At 38.4% G+C, this 25,536-nt stretch overlaps 1 protein-coding gene across 2 annotated transcripts in view; it reads right to left on the bottom strand.

Moving 5' to 3' along the window:
• UNC79 (unc-79 homolog, NALCN channel complex subunit) overlaps positions 1-25,536 on the bottom strand; it is a 148,976-nt gene that overhangs the window by 40,406 nt on the left and 83,034 nt on the right. For both annotated transcript variants that reach the window (XM_058162614.1, XM_058162615.1), the window contains exons 33-40: positions 20,004-20,111; positions 14,887-15,003; positions 8,975-9,058; positions 7,413-7,515; positions 4,803-4,943; positions 3,269-3,307; positions 1,873-1,985; positions 1,704-1,789 (exon numbers count right to left, since the gene is read on the bottom strand). In XM_058162614.1, coding sequence (XP_058018597.1) covers positions 1,704-1,789; positions 1,873-1,985; positions 3,269-3,307; positions 4,803-4,943; positions 7,413-7,515; positions 8,975-9,058; positions 14,887-15,003; positions 20,004-20,111 — 791 coding nt within the window. The remainder of the gene's footprint in view (positions 1-1,703; positions 1,790-1,872; positions 1,986-3,268; positions 3,308-4,802; positions 4,944-7,412; positions 7,516-8,974; positions 9,059-14,886; positions 15,004-20,003; positions 20,112-25,536) is intronic.

Genomic DNA, 25,536 nt, shown 5'->3' with positions numbered 1-25,536 from the left:
TCATCCTGGATTTTCTTGATCACTCAATGCCCTTTGATAACATTGATTACTGTATCCTTCTGGACTGGGTTTGGGGTTTAAGAGTAGGGGGCACAATGTTCACCTCCTTCCTCCAAAGCAGTGGTGGGTTGCTACTGGTTCTCCTTGGTTTGGGTGATCCGGTAGTGGCGATGGTGAGTTGATAGCGAACCGGTTCGCTGCGACCATCAGCTTGGCCCTCCTGCCTGCTACCTATGTTTGTTCATTTTTAGCCCAGTTGATAGAGCAGATTGCCATGCCTCAGCTGTTCTGAAATTCAATGCACTTGCACGAAGCGCAGGTTTGGTGTGCGTGCGTGCGAGCGTTGCAAATTGCGTGTGCAAAGTGAACCAGTAGTAACACCCATTGAAATACACCATTGCTCCAAAGCCAGTTCCATTTGGTGTTGTTGGGAGGGAGGGATCTGGCCTGGAGCCTTGCTTTCCAGGTTTCCTTGGGCCTCTACACTTATTTTAAATAGCATCAACATACTGAAGAGATACATCTCTACCATGGATCAACCACGCAATCAAAATTGTATCTCAATGCTGGAGGCTATGTGGGTTTCGATTAGAGAGAACAAGCTTCAATTCAATCCAGCAAGACAGAAACTATGAATTATAGGGCTTTTTGGGATCTGGAGACTTTTCATATTTAGTTCTGGATGGGGTTGCATTTGAATGGGATCCATTCCAGGAACCTGAAGCCTTGTTGTTTTCAAGGGGCTTTATTCAAAAAATCTGTATAAGATTCAGTGGTGAAATCCAATTTTTTTTACTACTGGTTCTGTGAGCGTTGCTTGGTAAGCGTGGTGTGGCTTGGTGGGCATGACTTGGTGGGCGTGACAAGGGAAGGATACTGCAAAATCTCCATTCCCACCCCACTCCAGGGGAAGGATACTGCAAAATCTCCATTCCCACTCCACTCAAGGGAAAGGATACTGCAAACTCCCCATTCCCTCCCCACTCCTGGGGGAAGGATATTGCAAAATCTCCATTCCCATCCCATTCTGGGCCCAGCCAGAGGTGGTATTTGCCAGTTCTCCAAACTACTCAAAATTCCCACTACCAGTTCTCCAGAACCTGTTAGAACCTGCTGGATTTCACCCTGATACGATTGCAGTATGATACACACACTACAATAAACTACTTCCACTTCCTTTCCCTTTCTAGTCTTGGCTTTTGGCAATCATCTGTCTAAGTGAAAGGGGACAATGTGATAGGATGTTCCTTTAGAGTTTGTTCTATTATCAGATGGACACGAATGACTACTTTCAAGAGAGAAAAAAGGATATTTACTCCATCACAACATGGGCAACTTTTTTTTTCAATCCGGTCCTCATATCTCAAAGCAATTGCAATTTATCTGGGGTTGTATGCTTTCCTCCCTCATTCTTCTTCCTCCCTGCCCAGAGTCTGCTGGTAAAGAAACAGATTTCTCTAGCCAGCAATCTGAATAGCTTTTTTGCAAAAAGGTTCGGAAATTAAACTAAGGACTAGATGCAGCCTTAGGGCAACAGAATGCCCACTCCTATGTTATACAATTGAATAAATGTCTTCGGCTTGCTGCAGTACAAGCAAACTTTAGAATGGAAAACACTGTATAAGAAAATGAAACACTTGTTCGATACAACTAATGGGAAAATAGCATCAGGAGTGAACTTTAAAGAAGTAGAATAGACTGACCTCTAAGAGTTGGCTCAATGCAGCTATAGAACTCAGCTCACTGAAATCCATAAGAGAGGTGGCCAAGGTTCGTAAAAAGCTTCCATCTGCAAATGACAATTATTTTAGTGGGATTTCATGTGAACATAATGCAGAGTCTCAGAAATAAATTATAAGCACAGCATATTACCCTTGATGTTGCTCTGAAACAGCTGTGGAAATATACCATTGGGAGCCAGCTGATGGAAAATGCAACGCAGAAACTGCTTTGCCACACCTGCAGCATTTCCCGGAATCATCATACTGGGAGGTGGGTGTGTGTGTGTTAAAATAAAGGAAGAGAGAAAGAAGGAGAAAAATATTGTGACCTTACTAAAATATTTCATCATGAAGAAACCAACAAGAACACAGGTGGGCATTCATTAAGAATCAGATTCTTCGTACTTTACACCATGACGGAAATAAGAACTAGAAAAAAATAAAACGACAATCTTTTGGCAGCCATTACATCTACCTGTGTGAAGACATTTCCATCAAACAAAATTCTTTTTAATCTATAGGTAGAAGTGTACAATAACTCTTCCATACAGTGCCAGAATGCCTTAGATGTCACACAAGCATAGATTTGGGGTTTTTCAGGGTTCTGAATCATGAGGGTTGCCTAAATAAATAGATAGAAAAGGCTTTCTGGCCTGGAAAGGCCAGGCACGCATATTTGTTCTTCCTCTCTCAATCCCACTTTTGTGTTGATTAAACACATACATGGGATATCATATTGGTCGGGGTCTCCAACCTTGGTCACTTTAAGACTTGTGGACTTCAACTCCCAGCAAAGCTGGCTGAGGAATTCTAGGAGTTGAAGTCCACAAGTCTTAAAGTAGCCAAGATTGGAGACCCCTGATATAGGTAGATCATATAGGATGTCGTATGTTTTATATCATTACAAAATGCAGCACTATATTGAATTTGTACTCTCTGTGGTAGGAGATAACATCAAACAGTAAATAATCACATTATCATAAATCAAGAGATATTGGTACCCATGTGACTTTTTCCTTTCTCTACGAGTATTTTATCCTATTACACTTATGATGTGCAATTACTGTGGAATGGCTCCTTTCTGTGCCACTCAGTTAATATCAGAAACTCCAGACTACCAGAAATAAATCCATGACATGATTACTTGTAATGGCAGAATTGTCATATGCTAAATATAGACATGTTGGAATTGAGTTATGGATTTCTCCTACATGATCTGAGACTCCAGATGTTATCTGACAAAAATCATCATGTTATGTAGCTCCTTAATGAAATATATGCAAGGATATTCAGTAGTTCCCCATTTTTTTTCCTAGCTAGCTCCCTATTTCTGCACTAGTTTATGAAAAGATTAGATTTACTGTATATTGCAATGCTTTAATCCAACATTATTTATTTATTTTTCATATTTCTGAAAGAGGAGCTCTATTATGCATCTAATATCACTGTTCTGTTTTGTTCAAAATCAAATATTCATAACAAATGTTTATACTTTTGTTTGTTCTGTAGGCCAGTTGCAAAAAGAAATGATTATCATTATACTGTACCTTTCTGCTTGATTAGAAAAATTGGTACTTGAAGCCAACCTGGTGAGAGGGAAAAGACCAGGGGATGGGAAGGGAGAGAATTAAATAAAAATGTCATTTTTTCAATAAAGCAGTTGGAATTGGTTATGTAATCAAATAAAAATTGAGCTAAGATGACTTCAACTCAACAACCTTTTGTTAGAAAAAAAGCTCCCACAATGGTTTTGTAAAAGGGATGTATTGGAGCACTCTCGGATAAATCTACTTCTCCTTATCACATGAATAGAGAAAGGTGTATAGTTTGTATGCAAGAGATCCCACTTATGTTAACAGTATTTTTAGATAAAGCTGGAGATTTCCTAGAATGGTAATTTAGGGATACTAATCAGGCAACAGGGATCTAAATTGTGAGGCCTAATATGAGGCATCTTCCTTTGCTGCTCCTCTTTTCTCAAAGTTATCAGTTTCTTATCTGCCCCTTGGCTTAAAGCACATATACTGCCTGGTTAATTTGGCACAAATCTTCCCTGTCCAGGAAAGTCTGAGCAGCAATCGGCTAAGATAGTCAGATAGCTCATTTTAAAATGTGCTTATCAAATATCATGATGGTTCTCTGTGTTCCCCTTCACACAGAAAATGGTAGACATGGAAAAAGGCTTAGATTATGTGACAGTGTAATATCAATTCAGCCTTCTCCTTGGTATCAATCAGCTGAGTTGGACAAAGGAAGTGTTGTGTCTTCGGCTCCCGAGCCTGGCCTCTTGGCAGAGAGTGACTCAGAGTGAGGGGGAAGAGCCGACAGGGCTTCCCTCTGCAGGACCTTCCTCTCTGGCTCCGCTCCAGGTTCCAGAGGCAGGCCAGGTGGAGGAGATGATGAGGCCTCTTTCTCCCGCACCTTCCCCTTTCCAGGCAACGCCTCAAGACCCAGCTGCTGACAATCAGTCCTGGTTAAATCCCAGGCATCGCAGAAAGGAGAGGCGGGAACAACAAAAGAAGGGGTGGGGGAGACCTAGAGAGTGCTGAGTCACAGAGCCACACGCCATAGGGTATAAAAGCAGGAGGAGCTGCTCTATAGCTTCTTGTGACGGACAAAAACTGACTCTTGGAAACTTTGGCTGCAATATTTCAAGACTAAGAATTTGGCTTCTGGATTTCTGTTTATTTCTGAACTCTTGGTTGCTCCAGCAACGAACTGCAGTTACGCTGGCTTCTGAGGAGATAAGAGAACTTGGCAGGCAATCGCAGGTTCATTGCCAGAACTGATATCTGTCGTAGGAATAAATTGCTGGCAGATATAGTCAGCTCGCGTGTTTTCTTGGTTGTGGTTGGTGGGGGACAGAACAGGAAGGAGCTGGCTTGGGGAGCTTCAGACAGATCTACCTTTTCCTGAAAGCAACTTCCATACTTTCAGGGTTCATTCCATTTAATTTCATTTAGGGTTGCTCAATTAGTAGATGCATTAGAAATACGAAACAATGCTGAATTCACTCTTTATTTGTAAGCCATTGATCTGTAGAAGGATGGAAGACATGAGAAGAAAAATGAAAGTTTATACCTTCCTACAGATTGCATAATATCCAGCAACAAAGGAGCAGCCAAATCTGGGCTGAGATGAATGAATGTGGAAAGGACTACTATGGCCAGACCCAGTGTTTCTTCATCATACTCCTCCAGGATGGCTCCACAGTCATGGCATCTGTAAGAAAATTAGAGGACAAAATGCAATATTACTACATGAAAATCGCATTACATTGCTGCAGCGATTATTCCGTAAGCGAGGGAATTATGGGTTGCAAGGAAGGAGACAAGTTAATTTTGCAACAATAAGAAGTTTGTTTTTGATTCCTTCCAATTTTGGCCACTGAATGGGATGTAACTCATGTACTGCCAAGAGATTACTTTCACATTTCTGCCAAGGTTCCATAATGTCTGATCTTAAGGGACCTGTCTAATGTAGATGAGATGAGGCAGAATATTACTGACTGTATAAAAAGACTTGAAAAACCAGTACATCTTGGCCCAATAGGGATGTTTGGTTAATTTGATCAACCACTCACTAATGTCTCCAACAGATTGTGATGTTTGAACTTAACAGGATTGTACAGACAATTTTCCTTTTCCACAGCAGCAGGAGAAAATGCCAACAAGGTCATGAAAATCAATCTCATTTAGCCCGGTTTACTACCTGCTGCCAAAGCTTTTAGAAAACAACCAGACCAACTGACTGAAATAAATTAACCTTACAGGATATTTCTCATTTATCAACCATGCTCTCCCTTTCACTGCTGTTCCACCAACAAACTATGCAGTCAGGTAACCTTCATTATTTTCTTCCTGTACTTAGAGGTACATAAAATGAGACAATGGAGCATTTTATTTGAATCTACCTGAAATGATAATCAATATTTTTTTTCATTTTAGAAATTCTTCTTATCTTTCCATTAAAAATAATCAAGGAAGACGATAGGCATGAAATAACTCAACAGCCCCCTACATCACCTCCTGTCATCAGATTTCTAGATAGCTATCCAGCTATGGAAAGTAAAGGCCAAAATGGCCACAGTGATGGTAGGAGCACTTGGGGCTGTGATTCCTAAGCTAGGGAACAGACTCCAACAGATTCCAGGAACAATATCACAGCTTTCTGTCCAGAAGCGTGCAGTGCTAAAAATAGCTAAGATACTGTGTAGTGCCCTCAAATTCCCAATCTTCTGGTGGAGGACCCATGATTGAGGAAGACATACTCCCCATAGGTCTCAGAAGGGAATGAGGGAGGCAGGGAGTGGGGGGAGAGAGAGAGAGAAAGAGAGAGAGAGAGAGAGAGAGGGCGCTCCAAGTATGGAGTGTTTTTTCTTTCATTTAAAAATGAATTTGGTTCTCCAAGCACTTTCTTGATTTCCCTGTCTATTTAATTTTGAACTATATTATTCATTGTTGATTATGCTATTTTTAACTACATGGATTTTAGCATTTTATTAGCGTAACAGTGTTTATCTCAATGCAAACCATGCTGACATTTATATTAAAATGAAAAATAGTGGAGAACATATTATAAACAAAGGTTTTGGAAGAGATGTTTGTGGGTAGCATTCTACAAATGCATTTATCAAAATATTAAAAGATAAAGGTAGACGACTAAAAACTGGAAAGGACCTTAGGTTTATAACTTCCCTATCAATTGCTTAACTTTTTCTTTCATTTGGTATAATATAATGTTTATTTTAACCAAATGGTTAAAAATTTAGGATTATCATACAATTTTCATTTCCACCCCTCTCTTCTTTTTTGGCTTTATCTCTTCCAGCAGGGAAGAGATTAAACCCCTGCAACAGAGAAACACAATACATTCACACTTGACAGTATTTTTATACTGTATATCTAGCAGTATTTTTTATACTGTTTGTTGCTTTTGCCAACTTCCAGGATAAAAATTAGTAAACATTCTGGAAAACCCAATAGTGTAAATACAGATAATTCCTTATCTATGTTCTATCTCTGTATTTTGAAAAACCTAAACCTTTTATGCATTGCCATTTTAGCTTTTCTTAGTGTCAAACTCAAGGCCCGGGGGTCAGATCCAGCCTGCAGGATGCTGAGATTTGGCCTGCGGGGCCAGCCTGGAAACAGCAGAGGACTGGCCTGTTGTGGCTCCAGGCCCCGTTTTTGGCCGTGACAGCCTCCTGCAGCCTCTGCCAGCAAAAATGGAGCTCCGTTTTCACTGGCAGAGGGCTGCAGGAGGCCGTAACAGCCAAAAATGGGCCCTGGGAGCATGCATGGCCCACCCAAGCTCCGTTTTTGCTGGCAGAGAGCTGCAAGAAGCCATTGTGGCCAAAAATGAAGCTCAGGAGCCCGTTTTCACCAACAGAGCACCTGGGCCACCACAGGTGACCCTGACACGTGATGTCAAGCTGGCTACACCCACCCTGGACATGCCCAGCTCAGCCCCTGAGGTCACATACAATCCTGATGTGGCCTCAATGAAATCGAGTTTAACACCCCTGGTGTAAACCATTAACAAAATATGCAGATAATTATTCTGGTTTCACTTCAATGACAAAATATTATTATTTTTTTGCTGCTGTTGTCATTGTCATTAATAAATCAGCCCTTTAAGCTTATCATTGGTCTTAAATGGCAAAACGAGAAGAAATGTGATAATGTTTACTTGTCTGTCATCATTGTCGGCTGATCATCAATAAAATCTTCTGGTGCTGGTACAAACATACTAACAATGCTAGGTGCTGACAGCAAGCTTGATTTTGTGGCACCTGTAGAAAGAAGAACAAGAAAAAAAGAGAGAACTTCATGATAAATCAAAATTATCTATTTTTGTCTCATTTGATTACATATAAAGAGCTACAATGCTTTTAAAGTAAACTTTCAGAATTTAAACAATTGCTCCACTGAAGAGAAGCCTTGTAATTTAAGGCATCTTTTTAAAAGTATTTTTTTAATTTATCTAAGCTCCTAAAAATCAGAAAACAAACAATCAAGAGGATGTAGCAGTTTTCATTTGCAATTTCTTTCAATTGAAAAATCGGTTTTCCAACCTTCAGGTCAGGTTTCAAATGACCTGAAACATTTTTCACTTTAAAGAAACAGCAAGGACCAAAAAGTTTGTTCATCAAGAAATGGCAAAAGATTTTCATTAAATCTTAGGAGTTGAAATTAATCTTAGTATTGCTTGGCAGAGATCTAGGAAAGTAAATTCATCATTTGTACACAGAGTGCTTAGAAGCATAAGAAAAAAAAACTGCAATTACAAATAGGTCATTATTATACTGGCAGAATGCTTTAAGAAACCAAGAACAGGCTGACCTATATAATCCTATGGGAAAAATCAGATCTTTTTTTCTTTTTCTTTTTCTTGCTTTAACTGAGATTTTAAAAAGTTATCCTGAAGTTTGCACATTTAATGTTTGAAGAAGGAAGGAATGCTAATATATCTACAGAATCCATAGTCAATAGTAGTTGTACTGGAATAATTTTATATGTCCCATTATACAAACAAGATTGCTAATTTTTCCCCGTTCAATACTATATTACAATAATCTAAAATCATATATTCATGTGTGCTGCTAAAATGGGCAAAATAAGAATTTCAATCAGTGATTGATTTAGACAAAACATATCTTGTTCATAAACATATTCTCCATAAGAAGCTGTCAATGGTCCTTCTGAGCTTCACAATAGATTTTTGATCTTCAGACTGCTTTAATAACAGTAATCATCCATTCTGAAAGTCATATTGATGTATATATTTTGTCTTGCCCAAACTATTTCTTTGTGACATTGCTCTGGATATTTGCCAAGACATTATATGACTAGATGCTGCATTCAAGCAGAAAACAGTTAATGCATGAAGACTGTGGCTTGCATAACTGGGGTAGAAAGAGTGTATGTTTGTACACTTAGACTGATGAATAATGAAAAAACTATTCAAAATCCTTCACAGAAGTTAGAATACTTCTGTGTTTCAAGAATGGAAACAATTCAATTTTCTATTCTTTTGAAAAGAAGCAATACATTTTGTTAGCAATCGATGTAACAGCATACTAAAATTTATTTAATTTTAAATTCCTCCTCTTCAGATATAAAAACCATGCAAAGTAAATAAATAGTTCAGTTCAAAAAATATCAAGACCACAATTTCAATTTGTGTTAACTAGGAAAGCTGGTTGTTAAATCTTCACAGCAAAATCGCAGCTGAACAGACCCTGAACTAACCTCTTATTCTTAGTGGTTGTCCCTCTAGGTCAGGGTTTAGGCAAACTGAGACATTGCACGGTCTCTTCCCATGCTGTATCTGTTCTGTGAATAGAGAGAGAACGTCAGTCCCCATTGGGTTTCATTAAGAATTGGCTGTGGAGCTATTCCAATAATAAATACACCAGCTATACAAGACAATTAAAAGACACAACTTCTGTAAACCAACTAGAAAATGGATCTAGAACTAGATGAATCATGAACTAGAAAAGTTTAGGAAACTTTGATCAAAGAAAAAACCATAAATACTTTTGTTTCTACTTGGAAACCACTTCTGGACTTTGTGCTTGAGGTGGAAGAAAATGAAACTTTGATTTTGTGTTTTATCGATTAGAATGTTGTAGAAATGGCTAGTTTATACTATTATGTAAAAATAAAAAATTGAAGTCTAATGTTGCTTAAGCTGTGTTCCCCCCTTTCCAGATGAGTCAGTTTTTTAACTAGAAAGTTCTTAAATATTAATGAGAAAGAACATTAGAAATATCAATAGTCCTAGTCTAAAGACCTGATTATTATGGATCTAAAATGCCCTTGATCTTCGGGTTGGGTATTCTGCTATTCCTATCAAATTCTAGTAATGATGAACCAGTCAGAGGTTTGCTTTTAATCACAAATTAATTACTGACTTAGATGTTTAGAGAACACTTAAGTTCACAAACCATGCAACATGCAAAGACTAACAAGAAAAAGCAATGTAAGTGCACAACAACAACAAAAATGAAAAGTCTAATCATGAGGGCACAGTACACACACAGGTGATTATTTTATACTGCACAAAAAGGAGAGAAATGTTTCAAATAAAGTATGAATAAAGAAAGGCCTGAGGCTAATAAGTGATCTCAACAAAACAAAACAATTTTTCTGAACTGAAGTCAATTGGGCAAAATGACAATGAACCAGCAAAGATAACCAGAATGGAAAGATAATTTCCTATAATAAATATAAGTTCCCCTATGAAAGTGAGTTATAAGTCACAAAATGACTTATACTGAAGTGACTTATACTAAAGGTTTTTTTCGATATCATTTTTAAGGTGATTTAGCTGCTCAGTAAGATTTATCCTTGCCATATCTTTCTGAGGTAGAGTAAAATGATATTCATTCTGAAGTTTACAATGAAGCCTGTAGATTGATGCTCTTCCTTAGCATTCCAATAAAGCCCTGTGAAATCCAAGGCCCTTATTATAGTTCAAGGCTTGATTAGATTAGATTAGATTAAATTAGATTAGATTAGATTTCTTTATTGGCCAAGTGTGATTGGACACACAAGGAATTTGTCTTGGTGCATATGCTCTCAGTGTACATAAAAGAAAAGATACATTCGTCAAGAATCATTCATCTAGTAATCTAGGTTGATTCTAGCAAGAAAATTAAGCAAACCACATCACCACCACATTTTCTACACCATTTAGGATTCAATTATTTCTTCATCACTACCCAATATATAAAAAATTATATATATTTTATATAATTCATTCCACATCATATTGCACAAAGCCAATACAAATATTTACAGTATAATAAATTCAATTTCTCATATAGTTTTGCAATTCATATATGAAGATGGTTAATTTATCAAAATGATTAAATTAAATATCCATTTCTGACACCTAGATATCAAGATTTGATATAGGAAACATTTCAAGACTGAAATTATCCTAATGTTTCCATTCCATTGTTGAAGTCCCAGAGTTTTCTTGGCAAATAACTGCAGTTAAGCATCTGCTCTCTAAATGTGCCAGAATCAATCAAACTGTAGGATCTTCAGTGAAGTGGGACACATTAGTATTTTTAGAGAGTCAAAATATGTAATAAAGGAATATTGTAATTAGGAGGTAGAGATTTCATATTTTATAGCCAGTATATCTTCAGTTCATTTTTTTTTGATACGGAAAGTTTGATATGCAGTTAACATATTTTTCCTGTATTGCAGCTGAGTCAAAATGATAGATTTCTTTATTCAAAACACTGTATACATTAAAAGCATAACAGTGGAATGGGAGTGGTCTTTGGTGCTCTCTGAGCTTGGCTGTTTTCTTGCAGACATTTTATCACCCAAACTAGTTAACATCATCAATGCTAGTAAGGGATGGGGTTTGCTCCCATTTATATTCTAGTAGCTTGCCCTGTCCATGTGGTGGGAGTAGACTTGGAAGTCCTTTGGCTGGATTGTTTACTGTTAGTTTGTTTGGCAGTTCCTTGATTGGGGTATTGCTTACTTCTTCATTGTTGGTCTGATGTTAATCTGGGACTTAATCTGTGCTCCTCTGGGTGCTGATTGCTGTTGGGAAAGTATTTTGGTCTTTTTGTTTCCTTTTTGGCTTGTTGATTATCTCTTTTGCACAGTATGTACATATTGTTTATGTCTAATGTTGGCTAATTTGTCAAAATGTTAGGCTTCTAGAAATTCCCTAGTGTTTTTAGACTTGGCTTGATCTAGGATGGTCACAGTTTCCCAATTGAAACTATACTTAACTCTGTCCATATGTTGTGAAATGGAAGAGTTTTCATCATGTCTTTTGACAGCTAGCTGATGTTCATAGATGTGTTCTATGAGTTCATGGATGTGTTCATACAGTGGAATGTACATTCCTAAAAGGTAGCAATGGTTTCCAAGGAGGATGAATATCATTCATAATACTATCAATGGCTATCAATCATAAAGATTTTATATATATGATAATATATAAATTGTAAAGATTATTAATATGATGAATGGTTGCAGGAACTGGGTATGTCTAGTCTAGTGAAAAAAAGGACTAGGGGTGACATGAGAGCAGAGTTCCAATATTTAAGGGCCTGTCACAGACAAGAGGGGGTCAACCTATTCTCCAAAGATCTGATGGCAGGACAAGAATTGACATATGGAAATTTATCAAGGAGAGATCCAACCTAGAACTAAAGAGAATTTTCCTGCAGTGAAAACAATTAATCAGTGGAAGAGCTTGCATCCCAAAGTTGTGGGTGCTCCATCACTGGAGATTTTTAAGAGAAGATTGGATGACCATTTGTCCAGAATAGTATAGGGTCTCCTGCTCGAGCAGTGGTTTGAACTAGAAGACCTCCAAGGTCCTTTCCAACTCTGTTATTCTGTATATTACATTGGCAACAGTTTTCCTACTGTACTATTTCTTTGGGAATAGTGACAGAATGGCTATCGTGTCCTGCTTTCAGGCATCCCTAAGCATCTAACTGACAAGTATAAATTATGAACGAATTCAGCATGGCCCTCATTATATCTAGAAATACTAACTACATACCAGTTTTAAACAAAATTTACATAAATTAGCCATTCACAGAGAAATAGCTCTTCTATAAACATTACTAATTATCTTGTTGACATGGTGTCATAATGTTTCTTTTCTATACGGGGAGTTTTTAGAATACCAATTCCATAGAGCAAGCAACCACTGACTACTCTATGAGAAAAGAACAGCACAAAAATAAATATACATATTAACATACACTTGACTGTAAATAAAAATTAAAAACATCAATGACAATAGTATAAACAAGAATTATAATATTCATTAACAATGTGCATAAATATGAAAATATGCAGGATAATCAGCTAATGAACACCAATTGGTAACATCCTAACAAAAATAAATTAAAATTCACCCATCTCACAATAATAATACAGTAATATGTCACTATTAAATATCAATGGTTATCAAGAAGATGGCATCATAGTTGCCCAAGGTCCTCAAAAACAATTCAGTTTTTAATGATTTCTGAAAGGCTGTCAGAATTAGGGAGAAATCTAATCATTAAAGAAAAGTCATTCTATAATATCAGAGCCATGACAAAGAGACATCATTTGTTGGCTTAAATCCTCCTTATCATATAGAAATGTATAATCCCCAAGAATTTCTTCTGTGATGACTAAATTGAACAATCTAGTTCTGAGTGAAGAAGGTGGGCCTGAAAATTATTTGGCATTAAGCCACGTAGAGCTCTATAAAACAATACCGGTAGTTTGAATTGTTTTTAAAAACTTTATTAAGGCTTTCACCACAGGTTTATGTGTTTCTGGTAGTTTTAGTGTGCCAGCAAGTGGGCTGTTGTGTTTTGAACAATTGCAACTTATGGGTGATCTTCAGAAGCATCTCCAGTTAGAGTCATAATCTAATTGTGCAGTGATGAGAACATGAATTGATGTCATGAGGTTCACACAAGTGGCACACCAACTAAAGCTGGGAAAGAACCCACTGGCTGCAGTCTCTACCAGCCCATCTAGCAGTGCTTGAAAATCCAGGAGAATCCTCAAACCACAGCTGATCCTTCAAAGTTTGTACTTCCCCTTCAAGTGACAACATGAGAGCTTCGAATTTCATCAGCAGTTTTTATGTTACTTGGGTTCAGTTTTAGCTTGTTTTGCCCTCCAGAAACCAACATAAGACTTTCTCAGCATCAACAGTGTCATGAAATTCAACAGACTGGTATGAGCTTTTCTTATAGTAATTTACCTGTACTTGTATCAATGGATAATCTTGACATTTGATATAGTTTTTCAAAAATACAGGGAAGATCATAAACCTTGCAGCACTCCGTGTATGAGCAATTACTAGGCTCACCTCTTTTCCCATATACAAATATGAAATCAGGAAAGAGTAGAATTACTCAAGATAGTATTCTCAATTTCCAATCTCTGGTAATCAATATAATACTGAAAGCCATTGAGTGGTTAAGAAGGACTAGAAAACCACATTGCTCTATTTGAAAAAAAGTATCCCTTAATTAAGCTAATGCTGTTTCTGCCCCATGCCCAAATTTAAATCCAGACTGAAAAGAATCCATGTGATTTGTTTCTTCTATGCAGCATTGTAGATAACCTTACACCTTCTTCTTTACATCCATTCCATTAAAGAGAAAGTCAAAATTAGTCTAACCCAGGGATGGCCCCTTGAGTAAGTACAGGTAGTCCTCAACTTACACCCATTCATTTGGTGGCCATTCAAAGATACAAAGGCACTGGAAAAAAAATGATTTATGATCATTTTTCACACTTATGTCTGTTGCAGAATACTCACGGTCATGTGATCAAAATTCAGATGCTTTGCAACTGGTTCATATTTATGATGGTTTCAGGCGCCTGGTGTCATGTGATCACCTTTTGCAACATTCTGACAAGCAAAGTCAATGGGGAAGCCAGATTTGCTTTACAATCATGTTAGCAACTGCGAAGATTCACTTAATAATTGTGTCAAGAAGAACATAAATTGGAGCAAAACTCATTTAACAATTGTTTCACTTAGCAACAGAAATTTTGGGCTCAATTGTGGTTGAAAGTTGAGGACTACCTATAGTATACCAGAGCCTCCTTTAAGAGATAATATCCCCCACAGAATGAGTCTGATCACCTTCATAAAACCAGTCATGTGCCCCCCAAAAGAGCCATGAAGAATATGGGCTAACTCCCACATGACAAAAAAACACACTAGACAATGCCCTATTCACTTGTTCAGAGTCCATAGAATAAAGGGTGCCCGATTTAACATCACAAAATGTTTTTCCAATCACCATTGCAGATTTTGCCCACGAAAAGGCAAAATCTAAGGGAGCTACATGGTCAGACATGAGAATCAGCACCAAAGTAATGTACTTTCTCTTTGAATGCCCTATCTGAGGGTTTCTCATCCTGGGCCACTTTAAGATGTGTTGACTCTGCAAGTTACATATCTTAAAGTGGCTCATTTTGAGAAACCCTGGCCTACCCTATGTTCCTCACTAAAACTGTCCTGATCCATCGCTACTAAAATTTGCTTACCCTTCCCATTCCTGTGTATCCTATCCTCACAAAACAGGTCCCAGTTCCACTCACTACCTCATTTCACCATCTCACCTTCATTTTCATCAATGTGAAATACTTACCAGTGTCCCATGTGCTAATATTATGAGGAGCACTAGACTGATGCTCCAGCTGCCTCTTCATCAACTGATTCATGGTCAGTGCTCCCAAAGAACCTCTTTTCATCTGTCGGAACTGAGCTGCAGGTCAGAAGTTAATATATTTGTATGATTTTCAGTATTATTTACTGTTGTTTACAATTACCTATACCCAGCTTGTTCTTCAAAATGAACTTTTCTACTCTGTAATATAGCTCTACACACATTCAGCCAATGGATTGGTATTCAATGAAGTGTGCTTAGAAGGGGATGCCAATTGTCCAGCAGATCTGCAATTGAATCTGCAATTCGCTCTAGATTATGAGGACAACCTTTGGATCCGTAGGGCATCTTACTGATGAATGACACACTGAAAATATTTCAAATACATTTTTTGTATAAAGGGCTCAAAGCTGACTCAGTTTTCCATCCTTCCAAGGTTGGTAAAATGAGGATCCAAACTATTAGGGGCAATATGCTGATGTTATGAACCGCTCAGAGTGTGCTGTAAAAGCACCGTGAAGCGGTATATAAGTCTAAGTGTTGTTACTATTGCATTTATTTCAATCTTTAGTACTCCAAAGCATTTTTAAAATGTGAGATTGATTCTGCGGTTGAATTGTGAAATAGATTAAAATTCCATTTCCAATTAATATGATTTTTCATTTTTAAAATGTTTGTCAACATCAAATTAGAGAATAGTATAACTTTATTCTCTGGTGCTATGCTTAAAACCAGTTTATTACACGCAGAATTTCCCATATAGTGCAGCAATTAAAATTTTAGAGCATACATTCCTGCCTAGCGCATAAATTGTTGCCAATTTATTTATTGTTTTATTTATTTAAAACATTTATATAGCTGCCTATCCTCCAAACAACTCTTGGCAGCTCCCAAGCAAAAGTTACAACAATATATAAAATTACATTAAAACTTTAAAACTAAACAGTTTAAAATATTATAAACAACAGAGACTGGGCACCACGTCAACCTCCTAAAATACCAATATACAATCTCACAAAATTTTAGCTTTATAGTGGAAATTAAACCCTTCCAGTTACTTTCTTCTGCATGAAAGCACTAACTTTGTAAATTAATCTATTTACCTCATTTCTCAAGGAAAAGTATGCAGGACTTGGGGGGGGGGTAGAATTATTGAAAAATATCTCATTAGCATTTAAAAACCAATAAGGTATATACAGATTTCCGATTAAATTGTTTTCTCCAGAAAACATTTTATTCTTTTTTATTTTATTTTTATCTATTTTATTATTTTATTGAGATCATTTTTTACCTATCAGTTATTCTAAAAATGATCTGCAAGTCTATTCTTGCTTGCTACTTTAAAATGTTTTCCATGGCCCTGAAAATGTAGACATGATTTTCTCTCCCTAATCAACACATCTCTCACATCTAATCAATTAGAAAATATTAATGTTCACTGTGGTTATAATTCAGTACAAACTGGAAAAACAGGAAAAGGATTTAAAAGTGTGGAAAAAACTAAATGCAATAAGAAAAATCTATTGGTTTTCCTGAATGATATAAAATTGGTGAAAAATATAAAAGGTACTGCATGCTTTGCAAATTTATATCTGAGTGAGATCATAGTATCTGACACTGGTCTGGATCAGTGGTGGGATTCAAATAATTTAACAACCGGTTCTCTGCCTTAATGATTTCTTCCAACAACCAGTTCACCAAACTGCTCAGAAAGTTAACAACCGGTTTTCCCGAAGTGGTGCAAACTGGCTGAATCCCACCACTGGTCTGGATTACGAAAAACCTAAAAGGCGTTTTCCCTTGATCAGTGTTTCTCAACTTTGGTAACTTTAAGATGCATGAACCTCAACTTGCAGAATTCCACAGGCAGCATTTTGGGGAATTCTAGGAACTGAAGTCCACACATCTTAAAAGTTATTCTAGATACTCTGCTCTAGATATTTCTGCATCTTCCATGCATGTGCATTTGAATTGGGAAAGGACATGGTTAGGTATGCCATCAGTGTATGTGGTAATTATTGAAATATAGTAGGCTTAAGATTAAATGGACCCCAGAGGATGGTAGGGGACAGGAAGGCCTGGAGGAACGTTGTCCATGGGGTCGCAATGGGTTGGACACGACTTCGCAACTAACAACAACAACAACCCAACAGTATGTGAACATCATTACTTATCTGGTATTAGGAGATTTAGTAACAGAACCTGTGTCATGGTCAGATCATTTTCTCCTCCGCCTAGACTTTCAGACCGCCGCTCACCACCGCAGAGAGACGGAACCAATGCGTTGGTTCCGACCCAGGTGCCTGATGGACCCCGAGAGGTTCCTGACGGAGCTTGGGCCGTTCTCTGAGGATCTTGCCCACGACACGACCGAAGAACTAGTTGCGGCCTGGGAACAGGCCGCGGCTGGGGCTTTGGACCCTGTTGTGCCTTTGCGGCCTCTGACCCGGCGTAGATCTCAATTGGCTCCTTGGTTCTCTGAGGAGCTGAGAGAGATGAAACGCCGGAGAAGACGCCTAGAAAGTACCTGGAGGTCCAGCCGTTCCGAGGCTGATTGGACACTAGTTAGGTCTTTCTCGAAGACCTACCTAGTGACACTGAGGGAGGCGAAACGTTCCTACGTTTCCACCCTCATTGCGTCGGAATATAACCGCCCGGCCGCCCTGTTTTGGGTGACCCGCTCTCTCCTACATCAGGAAGGGCGGGATGACCCCTTGCAGGGACATGCCGAGGAGTTTAGTGGTTATCTATACGATAAAATCGCTCAGGTCCGGGATAGTTTGGACCAAAATTGCGATGATCCAGGTGGGATGTCGGAGACGCGTCTTGTCGATGTTGTTTGGGATGAGTTTGATTCTGTGGCTCTCGAGGACATGGACAGGTTACTGGGGAGGTTACATGCCACTACATGTTTACTGGACCCGTGTCCCTCCTGGCTGGTGCTGGCCACTCAGGAGGTGACACGAGGCTGGCTCCGTGGAATTATAAATGCTTCATTGTTGGAAGGGGTTTTCCCTGCCACCTTGAAAGAGGTGGTGCTGAGACCCCTCCTCAAGAAGCCTTCCCTGGACCCAGCTATTTTGGGAAATTATCGTCCAGTCTCCAACCTTCGCTTTTTGGCGAAGGTTGTAGAGAGTGTGGTGGCATGGCAGCTTCCCCGGTACCTGGATGAAGCTGTCTATCTAGATCCGTTCCAGTCCGGCTTCCGGTCCGGATATAGTACGGAGACAGCTTTGGTCGCATTGGTGGATGACCTCTGGAGGGCCAGGGATAGGGGTTGTTCCTCTGCCCTGGTCCTGTTAGATCTCTCAGCGGCTTTTGATACCATCGACCATGGTATCCTGCTGCACCGGTTGGAGGGTTTGGGAGTGGGAGGCACCGTTTATTGGTGGTTCTCCTCCTATCTCTCTGACTGGTCGCAGACGGTGTTGACAGGAGGGCAGAGATCGACCGCGAGGCGCCTTACTTGTGGGGTGCCTCAGGGGTCGATTCTCTCGCCTCTCCTGTTCAACATCTATATGAAGCCGTTGGGCGAGGTCATCAGTGGCTTTGGGGTGAGTTACCAGCTGTACGCTGACGATACATAGCTGTACTTTTCCACCCCGGGCCACCCCAATGAAGCTGTCGAAGTGCTATCCCGGTGCCTGAAAGCCGTACGGGTCTGGATGGGGAGAAACAGACTCAAGCTCAATCCCTCCAAGACAGAGTGGCTGTGGATGCCGGCACCCTGGTACAGTCAGCTGCAACCGCAGCTGACTGTTGGGGGCGAGTCATTGGCCCCAACAGAAAGGGTGCGCAACTTGGGCGTTCTCCTGGATGGACGGCTGTTGTTTGAAGACCATTTGCCGGCCGTCTCCAGGAGAGCTTTTTACCAGGTCCGCCTGGTTCGCCAGTTGCGCCCCTTCCTTGACCGGGATGCCTTATGCACGGTCACTCACGCTCTTGTCACTTCTCGGCTGGATTATTGCAATGCTCTCTACATGGGGCTACCCCTGAAGTGCACTCGGAGGCTTCAGTTAGTTCAGAATGCAGCTGCGCGGGTGATTGAGGGAGCCACATGTTGCTCCCGTGTAACACCGCTCCTGCGCAGTCTGCACTGGCTACCTGTGGTCTTTCGGGTGCGCTTCAAGGTGTTGGTTACCACCTTTAAAACGCTCCATGGCTTAGGGCCCGGGTACTTACGGGACCACCTGCTGTTACCTTATGCCTCCCACTGACCCGTACACTCACACAGAGAGGGTCTTCTCAGGGTGCCATCCGCCAAGCAATGTCGGCTGGTGGCCCCCAGGGGAAGGGCCTTCTCTGTTGGAGCACCTACCCTCTGGAACGAACTTCCCCCTGGTTTGCGTCCATTACCTGACCTTCAGACCTTTCGCCATGAATTGAAAACGCACTTGTTTATTCAAGCGGGACTGGCTTAATTTTTTTAAACTTTTTGAATTTTAATTGGGGTATTTTTATGAATTTTATGGGTCTAATTTGATGGTTTTAAATTTTTGGCCATTTATAGAATATGTTATTTTAATTTTGTTTTAATTTGTATATTGTATTGTTTTTTAATCTGGCTGTACATTGCCCTGAGTCCTTCGGGAGAAGGGCGGTATAAAAATCTAAATAATAAATAAATAAAATAAATAAAATGAAAAGTTCATTTATCTAAAGATTGCGTTCCGATAAAAAGATAAATGAGAATAGCCTTCAGAAGTTGTGGGTGCTGTCTTCAGAAATTGTGGGTGCACCATTACTGGAGGCTTTCATAAAGAGACTGGACAACCATTTGTCTGAAATGATATAGGTCTCCTGCTCAAGCAGAGGCTTGGACTAGAAGACCTCTGAGATTCCTTCCAATTCTTTTATTCTATGTTCATGAATGATAATACAAAATGACTCCTCAGCCCTTTAATCTTCTATATAAATATAGAATATAAAGCTCATTATGGAGTGCCAACTCCATTCTGGTATTTTTAGAGTTAATTAACACAACACACACATAAACATTTACGAGTGGAGAGAAGTAATGCACCAGATGGCAAAACATACTAAGAAGCACAAGTGCAGTAAACATTGGTTTCTTTCCTCAAAGTCAGGGGAGAGCTTACTTGACATGGAAGATTGGCTACTTATCTCTGGTACACCTGCTTCAAGTGTAGGAGCAGAAGATGACTCTCTTGACATTTCTAAGGTTGAAAGTACTTTAGTTGATACATCTGCAAAAAGAAATATTGCTTGGAACTCATAACTTTTGGGGGGCTTTTGAAATCAGAAAAGAATTATTCATAAACTCTCTTTTTCTTTCACTTTCTCCATTTTTTTCTTCCTGATATTCCTTTTTATCATCTTGGCACTTAAAATAGGAATTTGAAGGAATAAGATACTTTGTGACGAGAAAACCATTTATTTTCCTTTGTATCGCACTGAAATTAGATTTACACATTTATACGCTGGAGAATCTTTTTCAATACACAGCTTTATCCTATATAAAAGTTAATTTCCATGCATCCCTATAAAGACAATTGTGAAATTACAAAATGCTATCTCACTTTTTTCCAACATAGATTATAAAAAAAGAGCAATGGAGGAATGCAAATAGCACTTGGGCTCTCTAAAACGCTACCTTCCTATGAACTCATGTTTAATATACACAATTCACCATCATAATGGGTATGTTGGCATCATCATACATTTTAATGCACTGTTATATTTTCCTTACACCTCTAGAAGGCAGCATGTTAGAAAATGTTGCTATATGGGGGACTTCCAAGGGAGGTACGGGAACTGAAAATATCTTCATGAAAGTGTGGCTGAGAACTGCAGAAAAGACCAATGAAACAGTGAGTAAAATCTCTCCAGATAAGGAGAGGATGGGAGATCGCTCACATGTACTCCTGACAACTGCTCCTATGAAGAGACTTCAGGACAGCAGTTTTTGGCAGTTTTGAGCACTGGGAGACAAAGGGATTAGCCATCTTGCTTACAACTATGGTGGAACCTTTTAAAGGACACTAGGTTAACAAAACTCCCTTTCTAATCATTCTCAGAAATTGCTTATTAACCATCTTAAAGCTGTTAGAGACCTTTGGAATGACAACTTTTAAAAGTTATTGGGTGAGTTTATCTTCATCTTTGAACAAAGAAAAACTAAAGGTAAGCTTTATAACTTTAAAAAATGAAACAAACAGCCAAAAGATAAATAAACTGTATCTATGAAAAATTATAAATGGATTAAGGGTCCAGATAGACTTGAAGTATTGACTTTGATTATAAGATTTTAGAATCAACTGTGAAAAATAGCTTCTCATTGGAAAGAGATTTACTTTGGCTAGCTTGACTATTATAAGCCATAATAGGAATAAGAAAGCAAGCTACTTTATGATTTTAGAAACCTGATGCTAGGAGGGACTAAAGATTCAAATCAGAAGGGAAAAACATATGTCTTGATATCTGTTAAATGGTAACGCAGATCTTTTAAAAATGGAATAAAAAATTAGCTACAATATCCACATTGTCGGTAATGTCTGCTTCTATGGGTGCCCAGAATCATTAATGAAGAAATGACATGTATAGAACAAATTTTAATTGATAAGACAGAAAAAGTGCTGAAAGTGGAACTACAATAGACAGGCCAAGGTAATGATTTGGAAAAGGAGGCTTTACTGGATATAAAAAAGAAACTCATGAAATTTTAAAAAATCAAAAAAGAAATACAAATGATAAATCAAGAAAATGACCAAGAAAATGTTTTCTTATTGGATCTGCAATGGGATAAAGACGACTTAAAGAGAATACAAATCCTATGACAATATTTCATTGAATTAAAGATTAAAACTTAAGAAGTAAAAGGAAGGAATATAAAGTAGATTTATTTGATCAAAGTTAAAATAAGACATTTTTGGCAAAGTTCTGGCTATCGTTTATGGGCGTTTTCTGACATCATAAACCAGGGGTGTCAAACTCAAAGACCGTGGGCTGAATCCAGCCTGTGGGGTGCTTAAATCTGGTCCACAGGGCCAGCCTGGAAATAACAAAGAACGGGCCCACTTTGTCTCTGTTGGCCAAAATGGGGCGCAGAGGGGCCGTTTTCAATCCGTTTTTGGCCCCATTGGCCTCCTACAGCAGTCTGGCAGCCAAAAATGGGTTTCAGGGGGGCATTTTCAGGCCATTTTCAGCCCCCACAGCCTCCTACAGCAGTCTGATTGCAGAACCCCCCCTCCTGTTTTGGATTAACTGGATCGTGTTATCACCCCCATAATGATTTATAAACAATTGACTTCCGCTTGGCGCCACCTTTCTCGCTGGGTGCTAATTTATGGCACTCCGCACTGGATATTGTAAACGCCGGTGTAAATAGCTACGAACAGCTGTTCCCGACTTAATTTTCCCTCTCTGGTTGAGAGAGCAGGGGAAAGAGCAGGGGGGGGAGAGGTAGATTCCCCTAGGGGCTTTGTTTTTCTTATGCAAAGTCCCGAAAGGTCGAGTCCCTTTGAATTCCTCCTACCTCCATTATCCAGCAACAGCAGGGAAAGAGGAAGGTGTCCAAGTTCTGCTAACAATTGATTTCTTTTTGTGGATTTCTATAAGCAGGCGGAAGAAGCATGAGTGAACAATTATTGGTTTGCAAGTATTGTTGATTTCCTGACTTCCTCCTTTTTAAAAGAGAGAAAAAATATTAGACTAACTGCAAATAGACCAGCCTTTCTGTGAAATCGAAACTGAATGGAGACATCATCTTATTGTGTTGGATTTTGGATTGTTGGATTATATTACGTTGTTTAAGTATTTCATAAGGGGATTTTCAGCAAGAACTTTGCCATGAAGGTTCTTTCAGAAGAATGGATTCGTGATTTTATACAGGATTACACAGAAAGAATGTATTTAATTATTCAAAAATACAAACTGAAACAGGACTTAAATGCAATGGAGGAGATACAAATAAAAATGGATAAATATGAAGATATGATCGTGAATAAACAAGTTGATGTAAAGAAGTTTCCTTTAAATAGTTTGGATGAAATATCAGAATCTGTGCTACAGGAGGCTGTCTCCCGAACTGAAAAAATTTACAGGCTTAATGCTTTTCAAGAATTCTCTCTTTGGATTGATGGAATATATGGAGTAATTTGTGGATTTTTGAACATAAGGATCTATTAGGCAATATTGTGACTGACTTTTCAAAAGGAGAAATGAAGGAAAGACAGAGATTAATGCATCAAAAAAAATGGCAAGAGACAAAAGTATTATTCTTTGAATTATTAACAGACAAAAATATTACTGTCCTGAAAGACAATATGTGAGGAAGATCTGGAAGAAATGGGTTGATTATATGTTTTATATCTATTATAAAAGACTAGGTATTTGGATTTATACTGGATTTTGACGAGGATGGACTAAATTTGAATAGCTACTGTAATTCTTGGTATTGAAATTTTATAATGTGTTGTATTGTATTTTGAATAGAATATTTTTGAAAGAGTTTATGTAAGAAAGACCTGGGGGGAAAATTATATGGTTATAGAAGCTATAAGGGAGATATTCTTTGAATTGGATTGGATTTTTATGTTTTAGTTGGTTTTAAATACTTTAGGATTAATTTGTTTTATTGATTTACATATTTTGTTATTCTTAATTGTTAATTTTTTTATTTTTATTTTTCTTGAAGGATTTTGATTGTGTTAGGAGGAAGTCAGAGTTAGAGAGGGAAAATTGGTATAATAGTTTTGGGGGAAAATCTTCTTAGCATATGTTTGTTTTATTTTTAACTATACCTTGGGCTTCATCCGGGAAGTCAGGGGGGAGGGGGGAGGGATTAGTGAAGGGAGGGGGGTTGGGGGGGGAAAGGGGGGGGGAAATTTTTGTAAAACGTTTTGAAAAAAAAAAATGATTTATAAACAATTTAGTGAGCCTAAAAATTTAAATACAGGACGTGGTTGGATGTAGGATATGGCAATATGCACAAGTGATAAGATGCAGTATGTCATGTGAAAACATCCAGTGGTTATTTCCAAATTGTAATTTACTATGTAGAGCACAAATGGCTGAATTTACAGAACACACAGAGTCAAAATCAAATCATATTATGACTGAATAGTGTGCAAATCTGGCAGATAGAAGGCGGCTTTTGTCAGGTGCACATAAAACTCAGTGAAGTCAGTGAGATTTAATTGTGTATCCAGTCGTAGTCCAAATGGACCTGGAAATGTTTTCACCTAGCATGTATATTTTCTGAATCTTTCTAGACATTTAGAAATATATTGTGATGATTTTGTTGGGCTTGGCCATGGTCTGGCCATGGTCTGGCCATGGTCTGGCCATGGTGAGCATTTGACACAGGCTCAAGATGCATTTTTTCCCCTTTGGATTCAAAACAGCTATTCCAGACAAAGGGAGATTTACTTTTTGGTGCAAATAGTCTCAATTCCACCCCAACCACACCCACAAAGACCATGCCCCCCTGATCATGCCCACCCCAGCCCTCCGAGGTCAAACACAATCCTGATGTGGCCCTCAATGAAATTGGGTTTGACACCCCGTCATAAACAAAGGAATGAATATGGGATGAACAGATATCTGTAGCCTTATAAGAGGTAAGAATTACTACTAGATTTTTTTAGTTAAATTAAGGTTGAATGTCATTTCTTTATACATTTTTTCTTTTTTTATTATATACTTTATTTTTTCTTTTTCTTTCATTTTTTATTCTTTTTTCTCTTTTTTCTCTTTCTAGAAGTTTAGTTTATATTAGTTATTATTGTAATAAACATTCTTAATAAAGCATATCTTTTAAAAAAAAAAGAAATATTCTGCTATATAGAATCAAATTCTATCCTATGACTGAGCGTTCTAAAGAATATGTTATTATAGCTGTGATGTTGCCTAATTTATACATTCTAATATCTGAACCATTTACCAAGTGAATGCATCAGATAAGCCTCCATATTCCAACCATGTTGTCTGATGAAATTGGATCCTGCAGGCATTTGGATTACGTGTGCATATTACTCCCATGTCCATATTGTAAGTGTCTTCAGGAGCTATTGTTATTCGAGAGATATGGGGATGAGGCAACAGCGTTCATATGATGAATAGAGCCAATTTTGCTGGGACGATTGGGATGCAGATCAAGTACTACAGCTACAATTCTAAATATATTTGACTGCAGCCTTATAGTCAATGATCACAAAATTGAAGACACAAGAGCAAGATTCAAAGACATGATTCAAGCATTTTAGAAAAGAAGGCTAGGGCATGATGATGACGACGACGACAACAACAACTAATCTTAAACCTGGAATAACAGTTGTCATCTACTTTGGTTAATACAGATTACTGCCATTCTATTCGTAGTACAATATTCCTCTGGAAGAATTGCAGAATATATATGAAGAAATAAATAACCAAGTCTTTTTCAAATATTTTCAAGTTCCAGGAAAGTGGCAAATGAAAAATTTGAATAACGTACCATGAATCAACTCCTTTCCATACCTTTCACAAAACCTTTATTGTTGAGGAAAAAAATTAAACGGATAACAAAGAGAGCTCACTAGAAATAAATGATGTCTTACCCCAACCCTTTCAACTTTCCCTTCTCTCCTAAAGGTTTTTGTTTAGGTTAGATAGTTTGAAAGAAATGCTGAC

This window comes from Ahaetulla prasina, chromosome 1 (genome assembly GCF_028640845.1).
Source record: "Ahaetulla prasina isolate Xishuangbanna chromosome 1, ASM2864084v1, whole genome shotgun sequence".
In the NCBI taxonomy this organism is placed as follows: Eukaryota; Metazoa; Chordata; class Lepidosauria; order Squamata; family Colubridae; genus Ahaetulla; species Ahaetulla prasina.
The sequence above is the reverse complement of the archived record's forward strand: the minus strand, read 5'-3'. Positions and strand labels throughout refer to the sequence as shown.